Here is a 19,382-nt window from a genome sequence, read left to right as displayed (position 1 = left end):
TGAAATAGAAGCTTCCAAATTACGTTTTTGGAGTCACCGGCCCCAACGGCACCTAGATGTAGCAATGATGTAATAGAGCCAGGAGGAGCGGATTGTACATCTGACTTTGTGTATAACAGTAAATGTACATTATGATTAATTTACTACTCTGGCTGTAGCATCAATGGGAGAGTATTTTATATTGTGTGATAGGTCCTTTTTTAGAGAATGCCAAATTTATGTGCAACCTATGTCCTCCTACAGGGGGCACTGTTACTATTATATTATACTATGATAACTATAATCTAATCAGTCTTTATTTTTTCTTCTCTTGCAGGTGCCACTTGAGGTGAGTACCCTTGACATTTCATAACTCACTATGAAGTGGTAAAAATGAATGCATGCAGACAAGGAACACGCTTAAAGCATAAACAGGCAACCTACATCATACAGGTGCAGAGGAACTACAACCCCAATCAAGCCCTTGTGGCTCCATGTAATTGGAGTGACCACGGCTTGAATAGAGTTATGATGCTTTACCATAACATTGTCACCAGCTCCTCTATAGCTGTTTTAGGCATGCTAGCTGCAACCAGACGCTATGATTGTGCTACTATTTCTAACACGCTTTACATGATGGGGTGTCATACTGATCCTTCTGCTTCTTCAGCAAAGCTGGCTGGATACTGTACGATCAGTTTCACAAATTGGCAAACCAGCACTAGGCAGGACATTTTTAAATAATATTCAAATATATCAGATAAACTGGTCCTCCTATTGAGTGATTGTGGTCAAATGTGAGTAAATTGACCAATCAATATTGTACATTCTCATCAGGGACGCTGATAAACTCGATAGGCAGCCCAATGGCTAACTGAAGTAGCTTGCACATAAGGCTGACAACACTGCTGCAATGTGCGGGGGTGGTGGCTTAGGGTTGTCAACCTGAAACAGGAAGTGCTTTTACTGGCAGGATCTACAGGTAAAAAAAGCTTACAAAAGATTCACAAAAAAACAATCGCTTTCAAAAATTGTATAGTCAGACATAATGCCAAAAAATAGATTTTGGGTTTATATGCACTTTAAGTTCCACAAAGGAACACCAACATTAGTCCCTTGACCTAAAGAGCTTACAATCTACTGCCCTTACAGCAGTTATAAGATGCAACTCTCTGGATATTTTAATCACATATCATTTAACCAATCAATATATTTTATGGATTGCTAGGTATGGAGGTAACCCACAGAACCAAGTGGAGTCCATACACACTCCATGCAGCTATTATTATTTTTATTATTATTCTACAGGATTTATATATCGCCAACAGTTTACGCCGAGCGTTACAAAATAAAGGGAGACAGTACAGTTGCACTACAATAAATTACAAGATGGTTAAGAGGGCCCTGCTCATAAGAGCTTACAATCTAATAGAGTGGGGCAAGTGGTACAAACAGTTATAACTGTGGGGGGAGGAACTGATGGAAGAAATAAAAGTTTAGTTAGTTGGAGGTGTGATAGGCTTCCCTGAAGAGATTAGTTTTTAGGGATTGCCTGAAAGGCAGTCAGAGTAGGAGATAGCCAGACAGATTGAGGTAGAGAGTTCCAGAGGATGGGAGAGGCTCTGGAGAAGTCCTGGAGACAAGCATGACAGGCTAAAGTCTGGATTTGAACTGAATCCAGGTGCAAAGTAGTGTTCTACATTCCAGGCAGTTCAAGGAGATGATGAGGGGTCAGTCTGCTCTTAGCCACGTGACTTTTAAGCAAGGGGGACACTGACGTAGCCAATTTCAAACTGAGCAAATCAGAGTTCTCCATAGGTTTTGCAGTTCAAAGAGGAGGGGCCTGTAGACTGTTGGACCCATCCCTATAATTTCATCAACCCCATGAATGAAATTCAGACATCTATGCACTTTACTAAAAAGAACCTACAGATAACTGTACATTTTTGATACCGGTTTATATTTGCAAAAATGTTTCTCTAAGTCTGAGCTTCAAATATATATAATTTTCAAGGGATGCAGGGCTATCCTTTAAATCCAACCTCTTATACTCTCATTGAGCCGAGCCCCTTATTAAACAGAGTTTTGTTAGCTGAGCACTTGCAGTAATGTCGAAATCAATGGAGTAATGCATTCGTAATGCCAAAAAATTGATGCCGCTGAGAAGCCGATATAAACAAAGCATTAGTCTACCCCGGGCAGCAGGATTGCGTCAAGCAGTCGCTTTCTTGACTCCATGCTTCAGAGCTCTGTCATCATTTAATAATAATAATTATTATGTGTAATTGCACACTTGGCTGAGGGCACAACGAGGAGGGCAGAGCCGGCTTGATGAATGCCACTGTGGTTGGCAAGTAAAAAAAAAAAAAAAAAAAGCAATGGCAGTACTCTGCGAGGTCAAATACAGGTTTTATTGAACAGTGAGATTAATGGTGAAGGTTGGAAAAGCGTAGCTGGTCGTAAGCCGAGAAGGATAATAAATCCTCTTATTGACCGGAATCGCTAACTGGTGTCTTTTTCATTTATATTGTGAGCCTGTGAAGTTGATACATATGAGAAAAAAGCTAAATTTGGAGCCTGACTTCTGGGGCTTTGCACATACGGCATTGCTGTCTTCAGGTGTAATGTTTATTTATGCAGAGGCAACACTTTCTACAGTCTGGAGAAATCAGAAACCGAAGCCATAAAAAATAGTACAACATGAACACAAAGGGTGCCCAAGAGCTTACACTCGAAGGCAGTTTGCTGTGTTAACATGTGCCAGGGAAGGTGAAATATAAGAATATAAGCAGATTAAAACTTAGCTTTAAAGTAGATCTGTAGCCAAAACATGCTTTCCATTTTCTTTCTTGGATAGAGTGGAAAATGGTTAGAATTTTTTTTTTCTCTCATGTCTCATAAAAATAGAACTATAAGCAAAGCTTTTTTTTTTTTTTTTTCATTTTGCATAGAGCAAGGAAGAGTTATAACCCCTGTCAGATTTTTTTTTTTTTTTTTTGCCATCTGTGTCCCATTACGAAGATTTTCCTTCACTTCCTGTCCCATAGCCAAACAGGAAGTGAGAGGAAATCCCTACAAAAAGAGACCAGAACTAGTGTGCTTATTGGAATATTTCCCCTCTATTACTTTTCTGGGGACAACCCAAAATTTGGGTTTTTCTTTTACTTTCACTTTCAATGATAATGGAAAACAGAACAAATATAGAGGGTTAATCTCCCTAACCGGGACACATACAGAAAAAAAAAAAAAACTGGCAGGTGTTCTAATCCCTCCCCACTCTATCCAAAACAAACAAAAAAAGTTTTGCATTTAGTTATACTTCAAATAACTTTCCATTGACTTCCTGTCCTGGAGACACAACAGAAAGTGAGAGAAAATCTCTCTCTGGGGTGAAGATAAATTTCCTTCTTGGACAGTTATCACATTGGACAGGGGGCCCAATTGGGTGATTGCACTTCCTGTTCTGGTGACAAACAACTGTAAAATTGGATTTCTCATCACTTTCTGGTCTGATGACAACGGTCACCAGGACAAATACTGAGAGTAAACATCCCCAACAAAGAAGACAGACGTTCTTATATTACCCCAACCCATCCAACACTAAAATGTGAGAAGCTTTAAAAACACACTCCGCATAGGATTTCAAAGGAGGACTTGAGATGCATATTTTTTTTTTATTTCTTGATATTACAGGGATCTGTGAACCTCTTACTGTATGTTCACTTGAGGCTAGGGAAATATTCTCAAACACACCCACTGCAGCCTGATGCATCAAAGTTCCTAGCATCACACCTACCAATCAGATTCAAGCCTGCACTGAAAGCGTGAATATGACTGGTGAAAAAAACAGACCCTTCCACCCTTAGAACCCTAAAACCCATAGCTGATCCAGAGGAAGACATGAACCTGTCATTAAAGGGTACCTGTCAATTATGCACCCCCAAAAATGAAAGTAGCCATTTTGGGTTAGCAGATAGTTCAGAGAAAGAGCATGTATACTTTAGACTTCTGACATATCATTTAGGTATAATTGTCTGTATGGACTTGTAACGTTTGTATGGTTCTATATCTTGTTACCTCTTCTTTGCACAGTATCAATGTATAAGAAGACGTCTGCCTCAAGAGTTCTTCCTGCACAGCCGCCCTGTAAACAAAAAGTGTGTCTTTATTAACGAGAGGGAAGTGACCCAGGACTTCCACCTGCTCCCGGGATCCTACGTCATCATCCCCTCAACGGCAGAGCCTGACCAGGAGTGTGAATTCATCCTGAGGGTCTTCTCCAGGAAACACCTTCTAGAGTAAGTGCAGCCTCTTCCCTGAAAATAGGTGACATCAAACTTAGAATGTACGTAAAGCCAAAACTTTTTATGGTTAGAACCTCTGTCAGTTTTTGGGGAGATTTATCCACTTTATTTGTCTTGGTGATGGGAAATCTTTAGTTTTACAGCTGTCACTAGAAGTGGAGGGGAAGGCAGATCTTCCTGTGAGAAGGCCAATACCAATTTCCTCTCACTTCCTGTTGTCTCTCTAGAACAAGAAGTGAAAGGTAACCAAACAGACAGTAAACAAAATCTCAATAAAACTCAAATGGGACTGAATACACAACTTTATGCCAACTCACATTTAGGTGTAGTCACTGCAACCAAAGAACTAAATCGATACACAAGAGACCAGGGGATAGACAGCCACCCTAGTCCATAAAAAGAAGTTGCTTGGAGTGACACATGTGGATTTTTTGGAAAGATATCAAAAAATGTATTTAGTTCTAGAATATTCATTAATGTGTGGAAATATGTCCATGTGAACTAGACGTTGTCTAATTTTAATTGGTGTGGTGAATTGTATCAGTTTTGTATCTGCTAAGTATATTCTATTATTAAAGCTTTGAATATTCCAACTAAAGAAACTTTTTGATATTTTTGCAAAAAAGCCACGTGTGTCACTCCAAGCAACTTCTTTTTATGGACTAGGGTGTCTATACCCTGGTGTGTTGGGTTTTTATATTACTCCACTCTATCCAGAGCTATTGCTATACTGCCCACTGCTTTGTATTCCAACAACTCCTGTCACCTTCTCCATAATATAAATAATTAAAAATCCAAAAGGGATGGTGGGAGCCCCTTATAATGGGTACAGCAGATGTGCAGACCCGGGAACTCAGAGCAGAGATCTCATCTGAAAGAGATAGGAGAGACTGTCGGGAGATATACCTCTTCAACATCTACCGAGTTCAGACTTCCCTGCATGCACTTCTTCCTTCCTATATATGAATTTGTCACCTAAAGATATTAGAACTACTCTTGGACACCAGGCAATGGAAGCAGAGCCATAACCATATGTGATTGGGCCCCACAGCATACCTTTATGGGGCCTTCCTCCTCATTAATCGCAATCTCAAACTCCTCTCTAACTACAAAATGCTAACTGCTATTATTATAATTATTATTAACAAGATTTATATAGCGCCAACAGTTTGTGCAGCCCTTTACAATATAAAGGGTGACAATACTATTACAATACAATAAAATACAAAGCAAGGTCCATAAAGACATGGATGAGCGAGTTTGGGTTGGAGGAACTTGACTGGCCTGCACAGAGTCCTGACCTCAACCCCATAGAACACCTTTGGGATAAATTCGAGCCAGGCCTTCTCATCCACATCAGTGCCTGACCTCACAAATGCGCTTCTGGAAGATTGGTCAAATATTCCCATAGACACACTCCTAAACCTTGTGGACAGCCTTCCCAGAAGAGTTGAAGCTGTTATAGCTGCAAAGGGTGGGCCAACTCAATAGTGAATCCTATGGACTAAGACTGGGATGCCATTAAAGGTCATGTGTGTAAAGGCAGGCGTCCCAATACATTTGGTAATATAAAGTGTGTGTGTGTGTATATATATATAGTAGTTGGATATAGTAGTATAGTAATTAATGGGTGGGCTGCTTTCTTATCTTCTTCTTTTGGAGTTCTTATTGGAGTACTGTCAAGGCGGACTCCCAAATCTCCACCAAAATAGATTAAAGAAAAAAGACGGGACACGAACTCCAATGCAATTCTTTTATCTTGGTTTCCAAAATTGTGTACAAAATATGCAAGTTACCGTACAGTTGCGAGCGATACTGCTCTTTACAGCCAGATAAGCCTGATGAACTTTAGTATCGCTCGCAACTGTACGGTAGCTTGCATATTTTGCATATTTTGTACACAATTTTGGAAACCAAGATAAAAGAATTGCATCGGAGTTCGTGTCCCGTCTTTTTTCTTTATATATATATATATATATAAAACTCTGGCCTCATTTTTATTATATAGACCCCAGGTGGTAGTATTATATAAAAAAAGAACAAGTAGGACTGTAATGTTTGGCTGATTTCCAGAGTTATTCTCTGCAGTACCTCTTCTTTGCCACAAGATGTCCCTAGTCTTCTGGGTTAAATGAGCACTGTGTACACAGACAAAGGACATATTGTGAGTGCTGGTTGTCATGAGCCCAACCCCTGAGGATCCCTGAATTCACATTATACTGTTTCAGAGAGCAGTGCTGACATCATTATGGCAGTCCTGCTTTTTGCATCAGTGAAGACTGCTTAAATTGGAAAAAGCAAAGAGGAAGAAGACCCTGTGACAGAGTCCAAATGTATTTTTTGAATTGCCATGTGCTCCTGGGCCCCATAAAAGTTGCATGGTGTGCTATGGCTTGATTAGCCCCCTTTGCTGATGGTTGGTAGCCTCAGCTTAGGCAGCCAAGAGCTAAATACTTGAAATAAAGGACCATTTTTTCATGGGTGAACGCCTTATTATTAGTAGGAGTATTATTAATAGCATTATTATTATGTATTTTTTTATTTTAAGACATACTGGTCCAGGATAACAAATATAACACACCTTTGTTTTAATTACAGAGAACATGGAGAGAACCCCAGCCCTGTCCTGTGTTGCAAGGTAAGCAGAGTAGAATACACAAACACATTCATTCCTGCCATTTGACGTTACCCCTTAAAAAGCTCTTAAATTTGAACTCCGGGGAGATCTTTAAAAGATTCAGCTCCGGCAGAATTCTTCCCGAGTAGAAGAGAATCTGTCTGCTTGTATGACAGGCCGGCTTCCCTGATTGCAGACTATCCTACTGTAATTAGCATTTTAATGAAGTTTGTGCATGTCGCAGTTGACAGATGTTATATAAGGGAGGAAAGGGGCTGTGAATTACATCAGAGATTTATTTGTCATAATTGTGGAGAAAGACTGAGCTTGCCTTGCCAGCAAGTCCAGGATCAAATCATCAAATCCTTTAATAGGACACGGTTATCAATAAACTGTACCGGTTTATTACAACATCATTGCCAATAGGTGGAGTGCAGTACCTTTGTCTACCTGTAAGACAGTAATGTGTCCATACAGCAGAAGAAAATAAATATAGAGGATACTGCGAAGAAGAAACTTTGTTTTCATGCAAGACTGTTAAGTGACTATGGAGTGCAAGCTCTGTGTTCACAGGTAAAGCTGAACTCCAGCCTTCCCCTCAGTTTTGCACAGTTGTACAGGCTCCTCTCCTGTAGTAAAAATGCTTATTCATATTTCATTGCACACTACAAGTTTCTCACAGTGTGCATTGGAAGCTGCAACAAATCAGACAGACTGGCTGGAGGCATTCATTGGATTCCAGTTCAGTGGCGGCTGGTGTTTTTTTTTTTTTGGGGGGGGGGGATGCGGCGGCAAACAACCCCCCTCCGGCGCCACCTCAACCCCCCCAGCCCCCCCGCCCACTCGTTGTCTTACCCCATCTAGGTGGCGGGTATCGGCCAGCAGGCAGCGGTATCGGACAGCGGCATCAGCAGCGGGCATCTCCTCCATTCGTCCATCTCGGCGGCCGTGTGTCTCCTCCTCTCCTCCTAGGCATCCAGCAGAATCGCCTGTCCCTTCAGCCAATCCAGTGACAGGTCTCAAAACCCGCTTCCTGATTGGCCGGGAGGAAGATCAGTGTTACAACAGCGAATATTAATTTGCTGCTGTAACACAGCTGGGTGGGCACCGTTCGCATTCTTTGCCCCCCGTGCCCACCCTATTTTGAAGCCTATTAGAGCCTCTGGCTCTAATCAGGTGCTTAAAAAAAAAACACCCACCCCGCATCGGAATCCATGTGCCCAGCGTCCTGAAAGGGGCCAGGCGCATGGATGGAGGGGGGCAGCCATGGATAGCGAGGGATGCGCCCTTAATGGACGGGCCTCCCCTGTTCCAGTTTCAACCATGGAGTGTCAACATATCATGTGGGTGTTACCTAGGGTGGTCTACATTCACATGCAGCAGACTAGGAAGACCCACTACTAGACTGACATCTACCTATCAAAGCATTTCTATATTTGCTTAAAGGGGTTGTAAAGCTAAATTTTTTAAATCAATATCCTATCTATATGCTGCATACATCAGTAATCTAGCTGTTATTACGCCTGAATTTTCTTATTTACCTGTTATATAGGTATTCTTTTTCTGCACTTCCTCCTTGACTCTCTGTATGATATCCTCAGCTTCCGGTTTTGGAGCGCGCTCCCTGCCGCAACGTCACGTCTTCATGGGAACTATAATTCCCATGTGCAGTGTTGCTTTTTCGCTGTGTGAAAGAATGAGAACGAGCCTTGTTCTCATGTCTATCACAGCCTTCAGTGCACAGGACACCTCCCAGCAGCCACGCCCATTCCCGCCTCCCCAGCACGCCCATACACATAGTGGTTAAGATGGCATGGGAGGCGGAGCTACAGCATCTTAGACACGTCTGCGGCTCCCCTGCCTCCCATGCCTGTGAACACAGACAGCGTCTCACCCCAGGCATGTAGTCCCAAGGGAGGGGGTGCGTGCGTATAGTAAACCCCAGGCAGAATGGCTTGGACGAGGGGGCAACCTTGTAGAAGATGAACAGGAAGTTCCAAAATCACACACCAAAAAGAGGCATTTAAAAAGAAAAACGAAGGAAAAGGTAAGTGAACCAACAGTACACTACCTTAAGGGAACATAATTAAAAAAAAAAACGAACCTTTAGTATCACTTCTTCCCTCAAGAACTACCCTACTGCTAACATCAGGACTGATGGCTCTTGAGAGGAGTAATGAGGCAGAGTGCTGTGATGTTTTCGTGGCCCAGCTCCTCTGCCCCTCCCCTCATCACCCAAACTTTTTATGTAGCTGCCAGGAGTGGAGTGAAGGGGAATACTATAACACAGCCTTTCTCAACTGCTACCCAAGAGGAACCCTTAAATAATTTGGAGGTCTTGAGGAAACCCCTGCTAAAAACCAATTTGTTGGAGATCAGTGAGAATAATGCCCCTTATGTTGGTGGTTAGTGGGAATAATCCTTTACAGTGGTGATGAGAATGCCACTCTTACAGGTAGATAAAAATATAATTGGTGTCATGCCACTGGCTCTACCAAGTGGCATTGGCCCTGGAACTTTGCAAGGGCCACCACATGGAAGGTTAACAAGTCACAGCTCAAGGATCCCACACCTGTGGAGGAACCCAAGGCTGTTATAGAGTGTCAATTAGGTGACAGCTCTGAGTCGCTGGGGCTGCTGACATTATCTCCAGGATGGTGGCACCCAACAGTAGTCTCAGGGCTTTTATATGTCTGCACAAAGGAGGCTTTTTCAGGTCCATACATCTATAAATATTTTACATTTACATATACTTTTATGTAGATTTTTGTTGAACTAATGGTCTTGCAACAGGGTATCTTGAACAATCGCTGAGTATTTAAACAGAAACAAGCAATTCATTATCTTTTTCTTCATTTAAAACAGAAAATTGCTGAGAAACAGGATGAGCAGGAAACTGTTATCGCCAGGTATTTTGAAAAGGTAAGAAGAAAAATTATTGACTTTCCAGTTATTAAAGAGAACTTTTCGGTTCACTGATATTGATATTTAAAACAAAGATCATAACATGGCAAGACAGTACCAAATTAATCCCACCGCCCATCATAGGCACCAATGCATGGATGTGACTTTAAACACACAATGAGTCTTTGTCACAATGAGCCCAATAAACTGTCAGGGGTGTGACATTAAAATTGCGTAGATTGTGACAAATAAATAATGATTTGCAATGCAAATGCAAATCTCTTACTGAATTGTGACATGTACATCAAAAATGGAAAAATCCCTATTTGAGACATTTTACAGAAATGTTGACATTTTTGCCATATATTATTAAGAAGATTGCATGTTTTGGGTGCAAAGAATAAGCGTATTATTGCGCCAAGCAGTAGTTGATGCAGGACTCAAAAAAAAGGATTAGAACTGTATAGTACAGACAGTTGATGGAGGACTCCCTATAAACTATGGTACTGCGACATAATAGATCATTTGTCACAGTTTGTACTTATTGAAATTCCTCACTCTGCACCACCAAAAGTTCTTGGGTCGAAAAGGATTGCATTATTGGGTTCAGCATTTTATCTTTCTAAGTAGAGCTCTTGAGGACACCAAAGAACAGAAAGCAAAGATGTTCTTATTTTGTAATAGTTTCTGCATCCCCTTGTCAATGCTTTTTTGCATAAAAGCTAACATCTGGAGATAACCATAATTTCATCTTGTCTGATTTGGTGCTTCCTTTAGTCAAGATGCCTGGCACAGTAGAGTGTGTTTTATGGGATTGTCTGGGGGGGACCAAAGGGAAAGATTTAAGGTTTTCTAACCTGACCGTGTGGTACTACCTGCTCTTGGGGCTCATTCACACCCTCAAGCTGTGTGAGTGGGAGCTGCCCTCATAGGACTGCGCTGGGACTGCCCTTGGCAAAGCAATAGGGCAAGATATCTAAGGTGAAGTAGGAAGTCAAGATGCCTGGGTCCAGTAGAGAGCATGAGACCAGTAGAGGGTATGTCTTATGGGATCATCTGGGGTGAACCAAAGGGAAAGTTTTCCAACCTGACCTTGTGCTACCTGCTCTTGGGGCTCATTCATACCCTCAAGCTGTGTGAGTGGGAGCTGCCCTCATAGGACAGCCCTGGGACTGCCCTTGGCAAGGCAATAGGGCAAGATAGCTAAGGTGAATGTTGGGGGGAGGGTCACTTACAGTAGGAAGTCAAGGTTCCAGGGACCAGTTGGTGTCTGGGACCAGTTGGTGCCTGGGACCAGTAGAGAGCATGGGACAAGTAGAGAGCATGTTTTATGGGATCATGGGGGGGAACCAAAGGGAAAGGTTTTCTAACCTGACCTTGTTGTACCGTCTCTTGGGGCTCATTCACACCCTCAAGCTCAAGCTGTGTGAGTGGGAACTGCCCTCAAAGGGCTGCGCTGGGACTGCCCTTGGCAAGGCAATTGGGCAAGATATCTTATGGGATCATCTGGGTGAACCAAAGGGAAAGTTTTCAAACCTGACCTTGTGGTACCTGCTCTTGGGGCTCATTCACACCCTCAAGCTGTGTGAGTGGGAGCTGCCCTCATAGGACGGTGCCAGGACTGCCCTTGGTAAGGCAGTAAGGCAAGATAGCTAAGGTGAATGTTGGGGGGGGGTCACTTACAATAGGAAGTCAAGGTGCCTGGGAGGTGAATGTTGGGGGGAGGGGGAGGGTCGCTTACAGTAGGACATATAGGGGTTGATTTACTAAAACTGGAGACTGCAAAGTCTGGTGCAGCTGTGCATGGTAGCCAATCAGTTTCCAGTTTTTTTTTTCCAAAGCTTAACTGAACAAGCTGAAGTTAAAAAATGATTGGTGACCATGCACAGCTGCACTATATTTTGCACTCTCCAGTTTTAGTAAATCAACCCCTATGTTTCTAGTTAAAAGCAATAGTGGAAGTCAAAGTGTATTGCTGACATTATTAAAAATCTAGACCCAATTAAAAAAAAACTAAACTGTATCCTTTTCCTCTCCTAGCACCCAGAAATCAATGTCTCCCAACTACAGATGCTGCTGAACAAAGGAAGCTGGACATGTAAGTGTGCAGAAAGTGATAATACTTCCTGTTAGAGAATATTTTCTTTGCTGTCATGGTGCAAGCAACTGCTAGAGGCTCTGTTCATGTCACATGAGATTGTTAGAGGCGGGTTACATGGGATTGCTGAAGGCTACTGATCTGCTAGATGAGAGCAAAACATTAAAGAGCGCCAAGTGCTTTTTTTTTGCCTTCCTCTGGGTCAACTGTGGTTATAGGATATTGTATATGTATATTGTATATTAATTGGTTGAACTAGATGGACAAGTGTTTTTTTTTTTCTTCAACCAGACTAACTATGTAGCTAGGTAACTAAGTGACAGGAGACTGTCAGGGAATGCTGCTGAGTTTCAAGGGACCTCTAAAGGTTAAATGAGAATGAGAGACCACTGTCATGTTGTACCCATCATGAGCATTAATTCAAGGTTTATGTTATGTAGGTAGGAACAATGGACCAACCCCAAATTTCTCAGTTCCTTAACATGGTCCAATAGTGATATCCTATTCAAAGTGTGGTATCTGTTTGGCTTAGACAGCATCCAGTAGGGATTCTTGTTTCAGTTTTGGCAAAGCATGATTAAGCAACAAAAGGGTGGGGGGTCTCTACAGACCAATTGGGGTGGGCCTATACCAAAGAGCATCATCATGTCTTCATACAGCCCTGCCTGAATCCCTTGTAACTCGTAGACACCAATCAAAGCGCTAAATTTATCAACACACTTATTAAGTCAAAGTTCCTTTAATTGATCTTGCTTTGTAACAATTCAATAATAGCTAATTATCTTGATTTATGAACAAACACAAGTCTCCTGGTGCCGGATTCCTGCTCTCGGCGCAGCTGTTCATCAGTCTATCATATCTTTAATTGTGTGATCCCCGGCCGATGCTTCCTTTCCTTTACAAGCCTTTTATGTTTTGTTAGTTTTAAATGCGATAACATTAATTTAGCAATCATTTGTTTGTGACGAAACCATAATGTGGATCTGTGCGTTCTCTCCTAGGCGCAAGGCAAGCTCCGGTGAAGTTTAGCTTAGACGCCTGCAAAGTCATTATGGCTCAGTTGGACGTATCCTTTCCGATTTGTGAAAATACTTTGATTTGTGAACTCCTTACGATGCCCCAGGGCCCTGTGAAATCATTACACTGAATCATGGACGCTTTTATTTTTCTGAGAACTGAACGCGGCATTTCATTAGTTGGGGTATTCAGAGAATGGACGGTGTATGGGATTCTAATTCAAGTATCTACTGCAGAGGGTTTTGAACTTACCTATACACTAATGCCATGTTTCTTCTTTTTTTTTTTTTTTATTTAAATACTTGTTTTCATCAAATTTGCACCTCAGTGCTGCTGATTCCCTGCAGCCTCTTTACAGCTCCTTCCTACCTACTGATAGCTGCATGACATTTCCCAAGATGGGTTTCCTGATAGTGACAACAGCGGATCATGTCTGCTTAAGGAGAAGTATGGGAATTTTTTTTTTTTTTATAATCATACTTACCTAGCAGGATGCAGCATCAGTCCCTCGCCGGCTCTAGGACTTAGAACTGAGCAATCAAACACCCCCGATTGCTGGGTTCTCAGAGCTCCCTGAGCAGAGAGCTGGTGACTATCAGTCACCGGCTCTCTGCTCTGTCCCATTGCACTCACTGGAGTGCTGGGCTGTGGAGGGGGCGGGAGCGGGAGCAGCCAGCACAGGCTCTAAACAGCTCGCTGGAAGGCTGAGCTGGGTGCCGGTCCAGGCATGTGGTCTCGATCTTTCCTGAGCCTGGACCAGTTTTGGATTGTCAGCCGACAGCGGGCTTCAGCCCACTGTCAGCCGATAACAGGTCACAGGAGTGCAGAATGAACTGCACTCCTGTGATCCAGTAGAAGTACGGCCAAATGAGCTTTGGCTATACTTCTTCTTTAATGTTTGTTGAAACTCCCACTTGTAGTCTTTAGCAGGAGCCAATGTAATAGGGTGGCAACACAGGAGCACAACAGGGAGGCGGGGACAGACCTTCATCACTCTATAATAGGAAGTTCCTGAACAAGGCCCTTTATGTCAGGATCACAAGCATTATTTTAGTAAATGCTGTAGATTTGCAAACATGAAAAATGAGTTTTAAAGTAGTCTCATTTCCACTTTTAAATGGAAAAAGCCCACTTTAAAGGCCCTAATGCCCTTAAAGTGGATGTAAACCCAATGTCATCCTTTCTAAACTACTGCCATAGGGGTTATCTATAAGGATATACATGCCTCCTGCAGATTCTGTGGGTGGGTCTGTTGTCTGGAGCTCGGTGGGTGGAGTCATGATGTCAGTAGACTCCCCGCCCACCTCTACACTCCCCTTGTCAATATGCATTTTTCTCCTGTGTATTTCTTACAGTGAACTTCTGCTATGATCTCTAACATCCAGTGAAAAGACAGGAAAGTAACCACATGACTTCAGCATGCCAAATCATGCTGAGGTGTGGAACAGCCAATCCTTGCAGAGCTGCTGAAGAAAGGAGTGGGGGTGGGAACTAAAAAATAATGCATGTGTCTTAGGCTAGTGCACGAGATATGTAAATCACCTGTCACTCACAGCAAGGGGGAGGATTTGACAAAGTTTTTCTCTGTTTGTCAAGATTTTTCTCACTGAACAATAAAAGAGGATTGCTCAGAGATGGATGAACTCTGTCTGGCAAGACTGGGCTCAAATGATAGGAAATCTTATACTCTACAGTATGATATAAAAAAAATTAAAAAATTGGGTTTACATCCACTTTAAAGTGGGGTTTAATGCCCGGGAAGCGGTGTGGCTTCTGTATAACGTGACCAGTGTGATTGGTTCCCACAGTGGTCATTGGATTGGGAACCCATCCCAAGGGCTCCCAATCAGGTGTCTTGGTGACAGCTCAGTTATTGTGTTGGGAGCACACAACCTTATGCCATCGTGCACGCATATATTTGGCAGCTGGGGTCAAAGCACACATTCCATGCCGCTACATATAGGCTTTATGAGGTCGGCAAGGAGTTAATGTATTCTGTTCCCCAAAGTCAAAGTATATGTGAGTATATGTGGTACTTTGTCCTATCTTCCTATGTGCTGTCTAAGGCTTGTTGTGAGGCTAGACAAGGCACCCCTCCTACCTCCAGGGCCTTCCAACAATGCAGCTAGTGCTTGAAGATGGAGAAAAGTGCTGTTTGTCTATGCAGCTGTCTCTTTGCTAGCTGCATTGTCAGACAGCCGTTGAGGGTGCCCTGTCTGATCTCACAACTAGCCTTATGGCCCGTACACACAATCCAAAAATCTGATGAAAAATAGTTTCTATGCGATTGTACAATAATCGGATCGTTAGTACAGAGCTTTCGAGAGCCGATCATGGCAGTTCATCCAATATTATCCGATCGGACATGTGTGAAAATTTTTTTTCGGACAATACCAGATCGTAAAATTTTCGTTTAATCAGTACAGTTGTAATCCAAAAATACAATACAAATACACTACAACACATGACATCACTTCCGATTTTTTATTCTGTCGTATGAGTATTTTCGTAACTTTAGTAAACTCTTCAGGTTCCATATATGACTAGCATGCAAAAAAAAAAAAAAAAAGGACGATCTATTGTCCGATTTTTGGATCATGTGTATGGGGCATAGACAACACATAGGGGGAGATTTACTAAAACCACTACACATAGAATCTAGTGCAGCTGTGTATAGTAATCAATCAGCTTCTAGGTTTTATTGTCAAAGCTTAATTAAACAAACTGAAGTTAGATGCTGATTGGTTACTGTGCATCAGATACTATGTGCACCAGTTTTAGTAAATCTCCCCCATAGTACTTTGTCCCATGGAGAACAGAACACATTCATAAAAATGATATGAACATGCGAAAACGTATATGAGATTTTAGCGATTAGGTTTACATCTGCTTTCTACCTGTTATGTCTCTTCTGCAATAAAGAGCCTGTCGGCTCACAATTTTTTATATTTGTCAGTAAACTTCCACTTTAGGAGGTACTGTGTAGGTGGTGCTAGGGAGATATTGCTCCATTATTGGTCCATTATTCATCAGTCTTACAGTAATGAATTCATTTTAGATAAATATTCACATATCCATAAGGTTCTGTGCCTTAACTCATGATGATACAGGTCAGTGCATCTGGGACTCTGAACGTGATAGAATTTCACAACCTCTGGAAGCGCTTACAGTCTTATCATGTAAGTACTTTGTGTGCTTTACCAACATTTTCAAGTGTATGTCTATCCAAAAATTATTGTTTTTTTTTTTTATTTTGAAGAGAACAGGGAATGATGAGAATTTTGAATTGTTACTGCTGTCTGTGTCTCTAAAGAGATTCACCCCTTTTTTTTGTCCTGACCATTCCCACTGGATAAAAATTGATAAGCGATATTTTGATATCCAAAATATTATATTTGTTGTCAGAACAGTAAGTAAGGGGAAATTTTCCAGGAGGAACCCCTTTCTTAAGCTCCTTTCACACCAGCGATCGTTTTTTCAGGCGGACCCGATCGGACAACCCATCGTTCTCTATGGGCGGCGGATGTCAGCTGACATGTGTTCACTGTCACCCGCCGACATCTGATCCGGTCTGCTAAAAACAGATGGATGGGGATACGTTTGCCATCCAGCTGGCGGATTGGATGACATTGTGAATGAATGAGTGACTTGTATAGCGCTACCTATGCGAACTGAATCGCCTCAGGGTGCTTTTTGCCACCGGTGTCCATCTGCGGTCCTTCGCTCCATGGGGTCCTGACACGCTTACAAATAACATACACATATTTGGCCAATTTTTCAACAGGACCTAATTAACCTACCAGCATGTGTTTGGAGTGTGGGAGTACCCGGAGGAAACCCACGCAGGCACGGGGAGAACATGCAAACTCCAGGCAGATGGTGTCGTGGTCAGGATTTGAACCAGCGACCCTAATGCTGCTAGGTGAAAGTGCTAACCGCTACACCAATGTGCTGTGGACACGCAGTCTGTTTCCATCCAAACACCCCATAGAGAGTAGCGGGCTGTGTCCGTGTCCACTCTGCATAGCGGAACGGACATGGACCTGGACCTGTCATCCGCCTGCTCGGCTTGGACAGATTCCACCCAGTGCGAAAGGGGCCTAAGGAAGAGATTTTCAACTGACTTCCTGTTGTGTCTCTGGAGCAGGAATATCTGGGAGGGGGCTATATCTTCCCAGTGGGACACATGCAGAAAAAAAAAACTTCCAGAAGTTTTTACCATTCCTCAACCTATGTAAAATTAAAATACAAAGTTTTGGCAAGAGATAAACATTCTTCCTGTTGCAGATATTTCCTTGATTCCTGTCTGGTGTAAACACTGTCATCATTCCTCGCTTCCTGTCTGGTTAAACCGTTGTCACCATGACAGTAAATGAGGGAAATGGTCCCAGTAGCAGTAAAACTTGACAATGACTCTAATCCTTCCTCACTCTATCCATAAGCATAAAAAGACTTTGGATGGACTTACACTTTAAGGTGTAATTAAAAGGAACAACTTGTTTTTTTTTCCATTTTGGGTAAAGTAAGGGAGGGTTATAACCCCTGTCAGTTTTTTTTGCCATGTATGTCCTATTGGGGAGATTCCCTTCTCTTCCTGTCGCATAGTCAAAACAGGAAGTGAGAGGAAATCCCTCCAAAGTGAGGGAATCCCAGAGTGTCACCAGAACTAGTGTCCCCATTGGAAGATTTCCCCTCTATTACTGTTCTGATGTCAACCCAAATATTGGAATTTTCTTTTACTTTCACTTTGATGATAATGGTAAACAGGATAGATAGAGAGGGAGAATCTCCTTACCGGGGGCACAGACAGCAATAAAGACTGACAGGCATTCTAACCTCTCTGCACTCCATCCAAAACTAAAAAAAAAAAAAAGAAAAGTTTTGCCTTTAGTTACACTTTAATAATTGTAGTGAAATAATTGTTCACTTTAAAGTTTGTTTTTCTATTCAAATTTTTCGAGTAAACAGAATGACGCTACAGTGCTGCTTACATTATTATACCCTGCTAGCCTGCATATTGCTCAGAATGCACATGTAGAATATTTAATTAAAATCTTGGTACCATTGACATCAGCCAGTGTTTATGATGCAATTACTTAATAAATAGGTCCTGGCAGTATTAAATCATTAAATACCCACCACGGGCAATGATGACATAAATAATCTTTTATCTTTCGCCCCTCGCTCTCTGAATAGTCAAGGTTTACCCTTGTAGAACATGCAACCATCCTAAGGTCAATCCCAGCTAATCTTCCCAGATGCATTATATAATGTTCTGTTTGCTCAGACTGAAATTGAGATTTATGAGCACTGCTCAGGCCACTCGGAATAAAACATTTCTATTTTTAAAGAAGCGGGGAAAAAAATCTAACCTTGTAATCTCATTGTTTTCATAGGAGATTTTCCAAAGGACAGACATTGACAGATCGGGATTTCTGAATCTCAGTGACCTCCAAGCTGCTGTACAAGAGAAAGGTAAAATTTGTTATGTTTCACCTTCATGAAAGTCAAACACAAGACATTGCTAGTGGATTGGTTATGGTTCCTTCAAACAAAGGATTGTTATCTTGTTGCTGGTGGTCTACAATGTCAACGGTCCTTTTAAGGACTGCCATGAGAAGAATATGGGGTCTCTTATTGCTGACCTCCTTCATTAATTTAAAAATGTATAAGCCCAAATAATCCATTAAAATGTTTAGGCTCGACCCCAAATCATTATAGTTTCCCTGTAAAGCTTTATTCCAGTCCATTTTTTTACAAAAACTTCAAGCCAGTCACATGTTCAGAGTCATCTTCACCTCTGTTCCAGTGAGGAGCTCGAAGTTCCTCAATGATGCAAGAGTGCTGGTAATTGAAGGACATCAGCACCCCTTTCTGTATTCTTAAACTGTGAGTGCAAGGCGATGTGTTGATGCCCCCCATAGGGCCGGGTCGATGACCCCCGGAACTCCAATAAAATGGGCTGGGCGTCATTCAGCCTGGAAGATCAGTGTTTAACCACAGAGAGGACAAATCTGCAAGTAGCAGAGCCAGAACAAAGGCTGATTCTTACAAATATACAAAACTGGAATTGAGCTTTAATGTCTCAGATTTCTCCAGATTTGCTTATGTTTGAAATAATATCCTGCCCCTTATAAATCAGTAATGAATTGCAAAAACAAGAGCATTGAAGTAACTAAGAAGCAAAGCAAAAGCAACTCATAACAACATAGAACCATATTGCAACCAACCAAATAAAAGCAAACAATTATGTCACTAGATAAAACCACCGTTATTTCACCACCAAAAAATAAATGCAATGGCCATCTCTATGTATAAGCCCATAAGGGTGAAACACGTTGGTTGGCTTCTTTGCCAGTGTATTGTCAGTGATAGACTACTAGCATTGAGCAGTAGCCGTCTCCTTTTTTTTTTGCCTTAATCTTCCGTTACTGCTCAAGAAAACTTTCTTAGAGGATCTACA

The 19,382-nt window shown here is 42.0% G+C and overlaps 1 protein-coding gene across 1 annotated transcript in view; it reads left to right on the top strand.

Moving 5' to 3' along the window:
- Window positions 1–19,382, top strand: part of CAPN14 (calpain 14) — a 64,257-nt gene that overhangs the window by 33,657 nt on the left and 11,218 nt on the right. The window contains exons 12-19 of the mRNA XM_073628287.1: window positions 317–328; window positions 4,072–4,277; window positions 6,882–6,921; window positions 9,766–9,822; window positions 11,845–11,902; window positions 12,904–12,968; window positions 16,030–16,098; window positions 18,316–18,394. Coding sequence (XP_073484388.1) covers window positions 317–328; window positions 4,072–4,277; window positions 6,882–6,921; window positions 9,766–9,822; window positions 11,845–11,902; window positions 12,904–12,968; window positions 16,030–16,098; window positions 18,316–18,394 — 586 coding nt within the window. The remainder of the gene's footprint in view (window positions 1–316; window positions 329–4,071; window positions 4,278–6,881; window positions 6,922–9,765; window positions 9,823–11,844; window positions 11,903–12,903; window positions 12,969–16,029; window positions 16,099–18,315; window positions 18,395–19,382) is intronic.

The sequence above is a fragment of the Aquarana catesbeiana genome, linkage group LG04, assembly GCF_042186555.1.
Source record: "Aquarana catesbeiana isolate 2022-GZ linkage group LG04, ASM4218655v1, whole genome shotgun sequence".
NCBI classification, from domain to species: domain Eukaryota; kingdom Metazoa; phylum Chordata; class Amphibia; order Anura; family Ranidae; genus Aquarana; species Aquarana catesbeiana.
The sequence above is the reverse complement of the archived record's forward strand: the minus strand, read 5'-3'. Positions and strand labels throughout refer to the sequence as shown.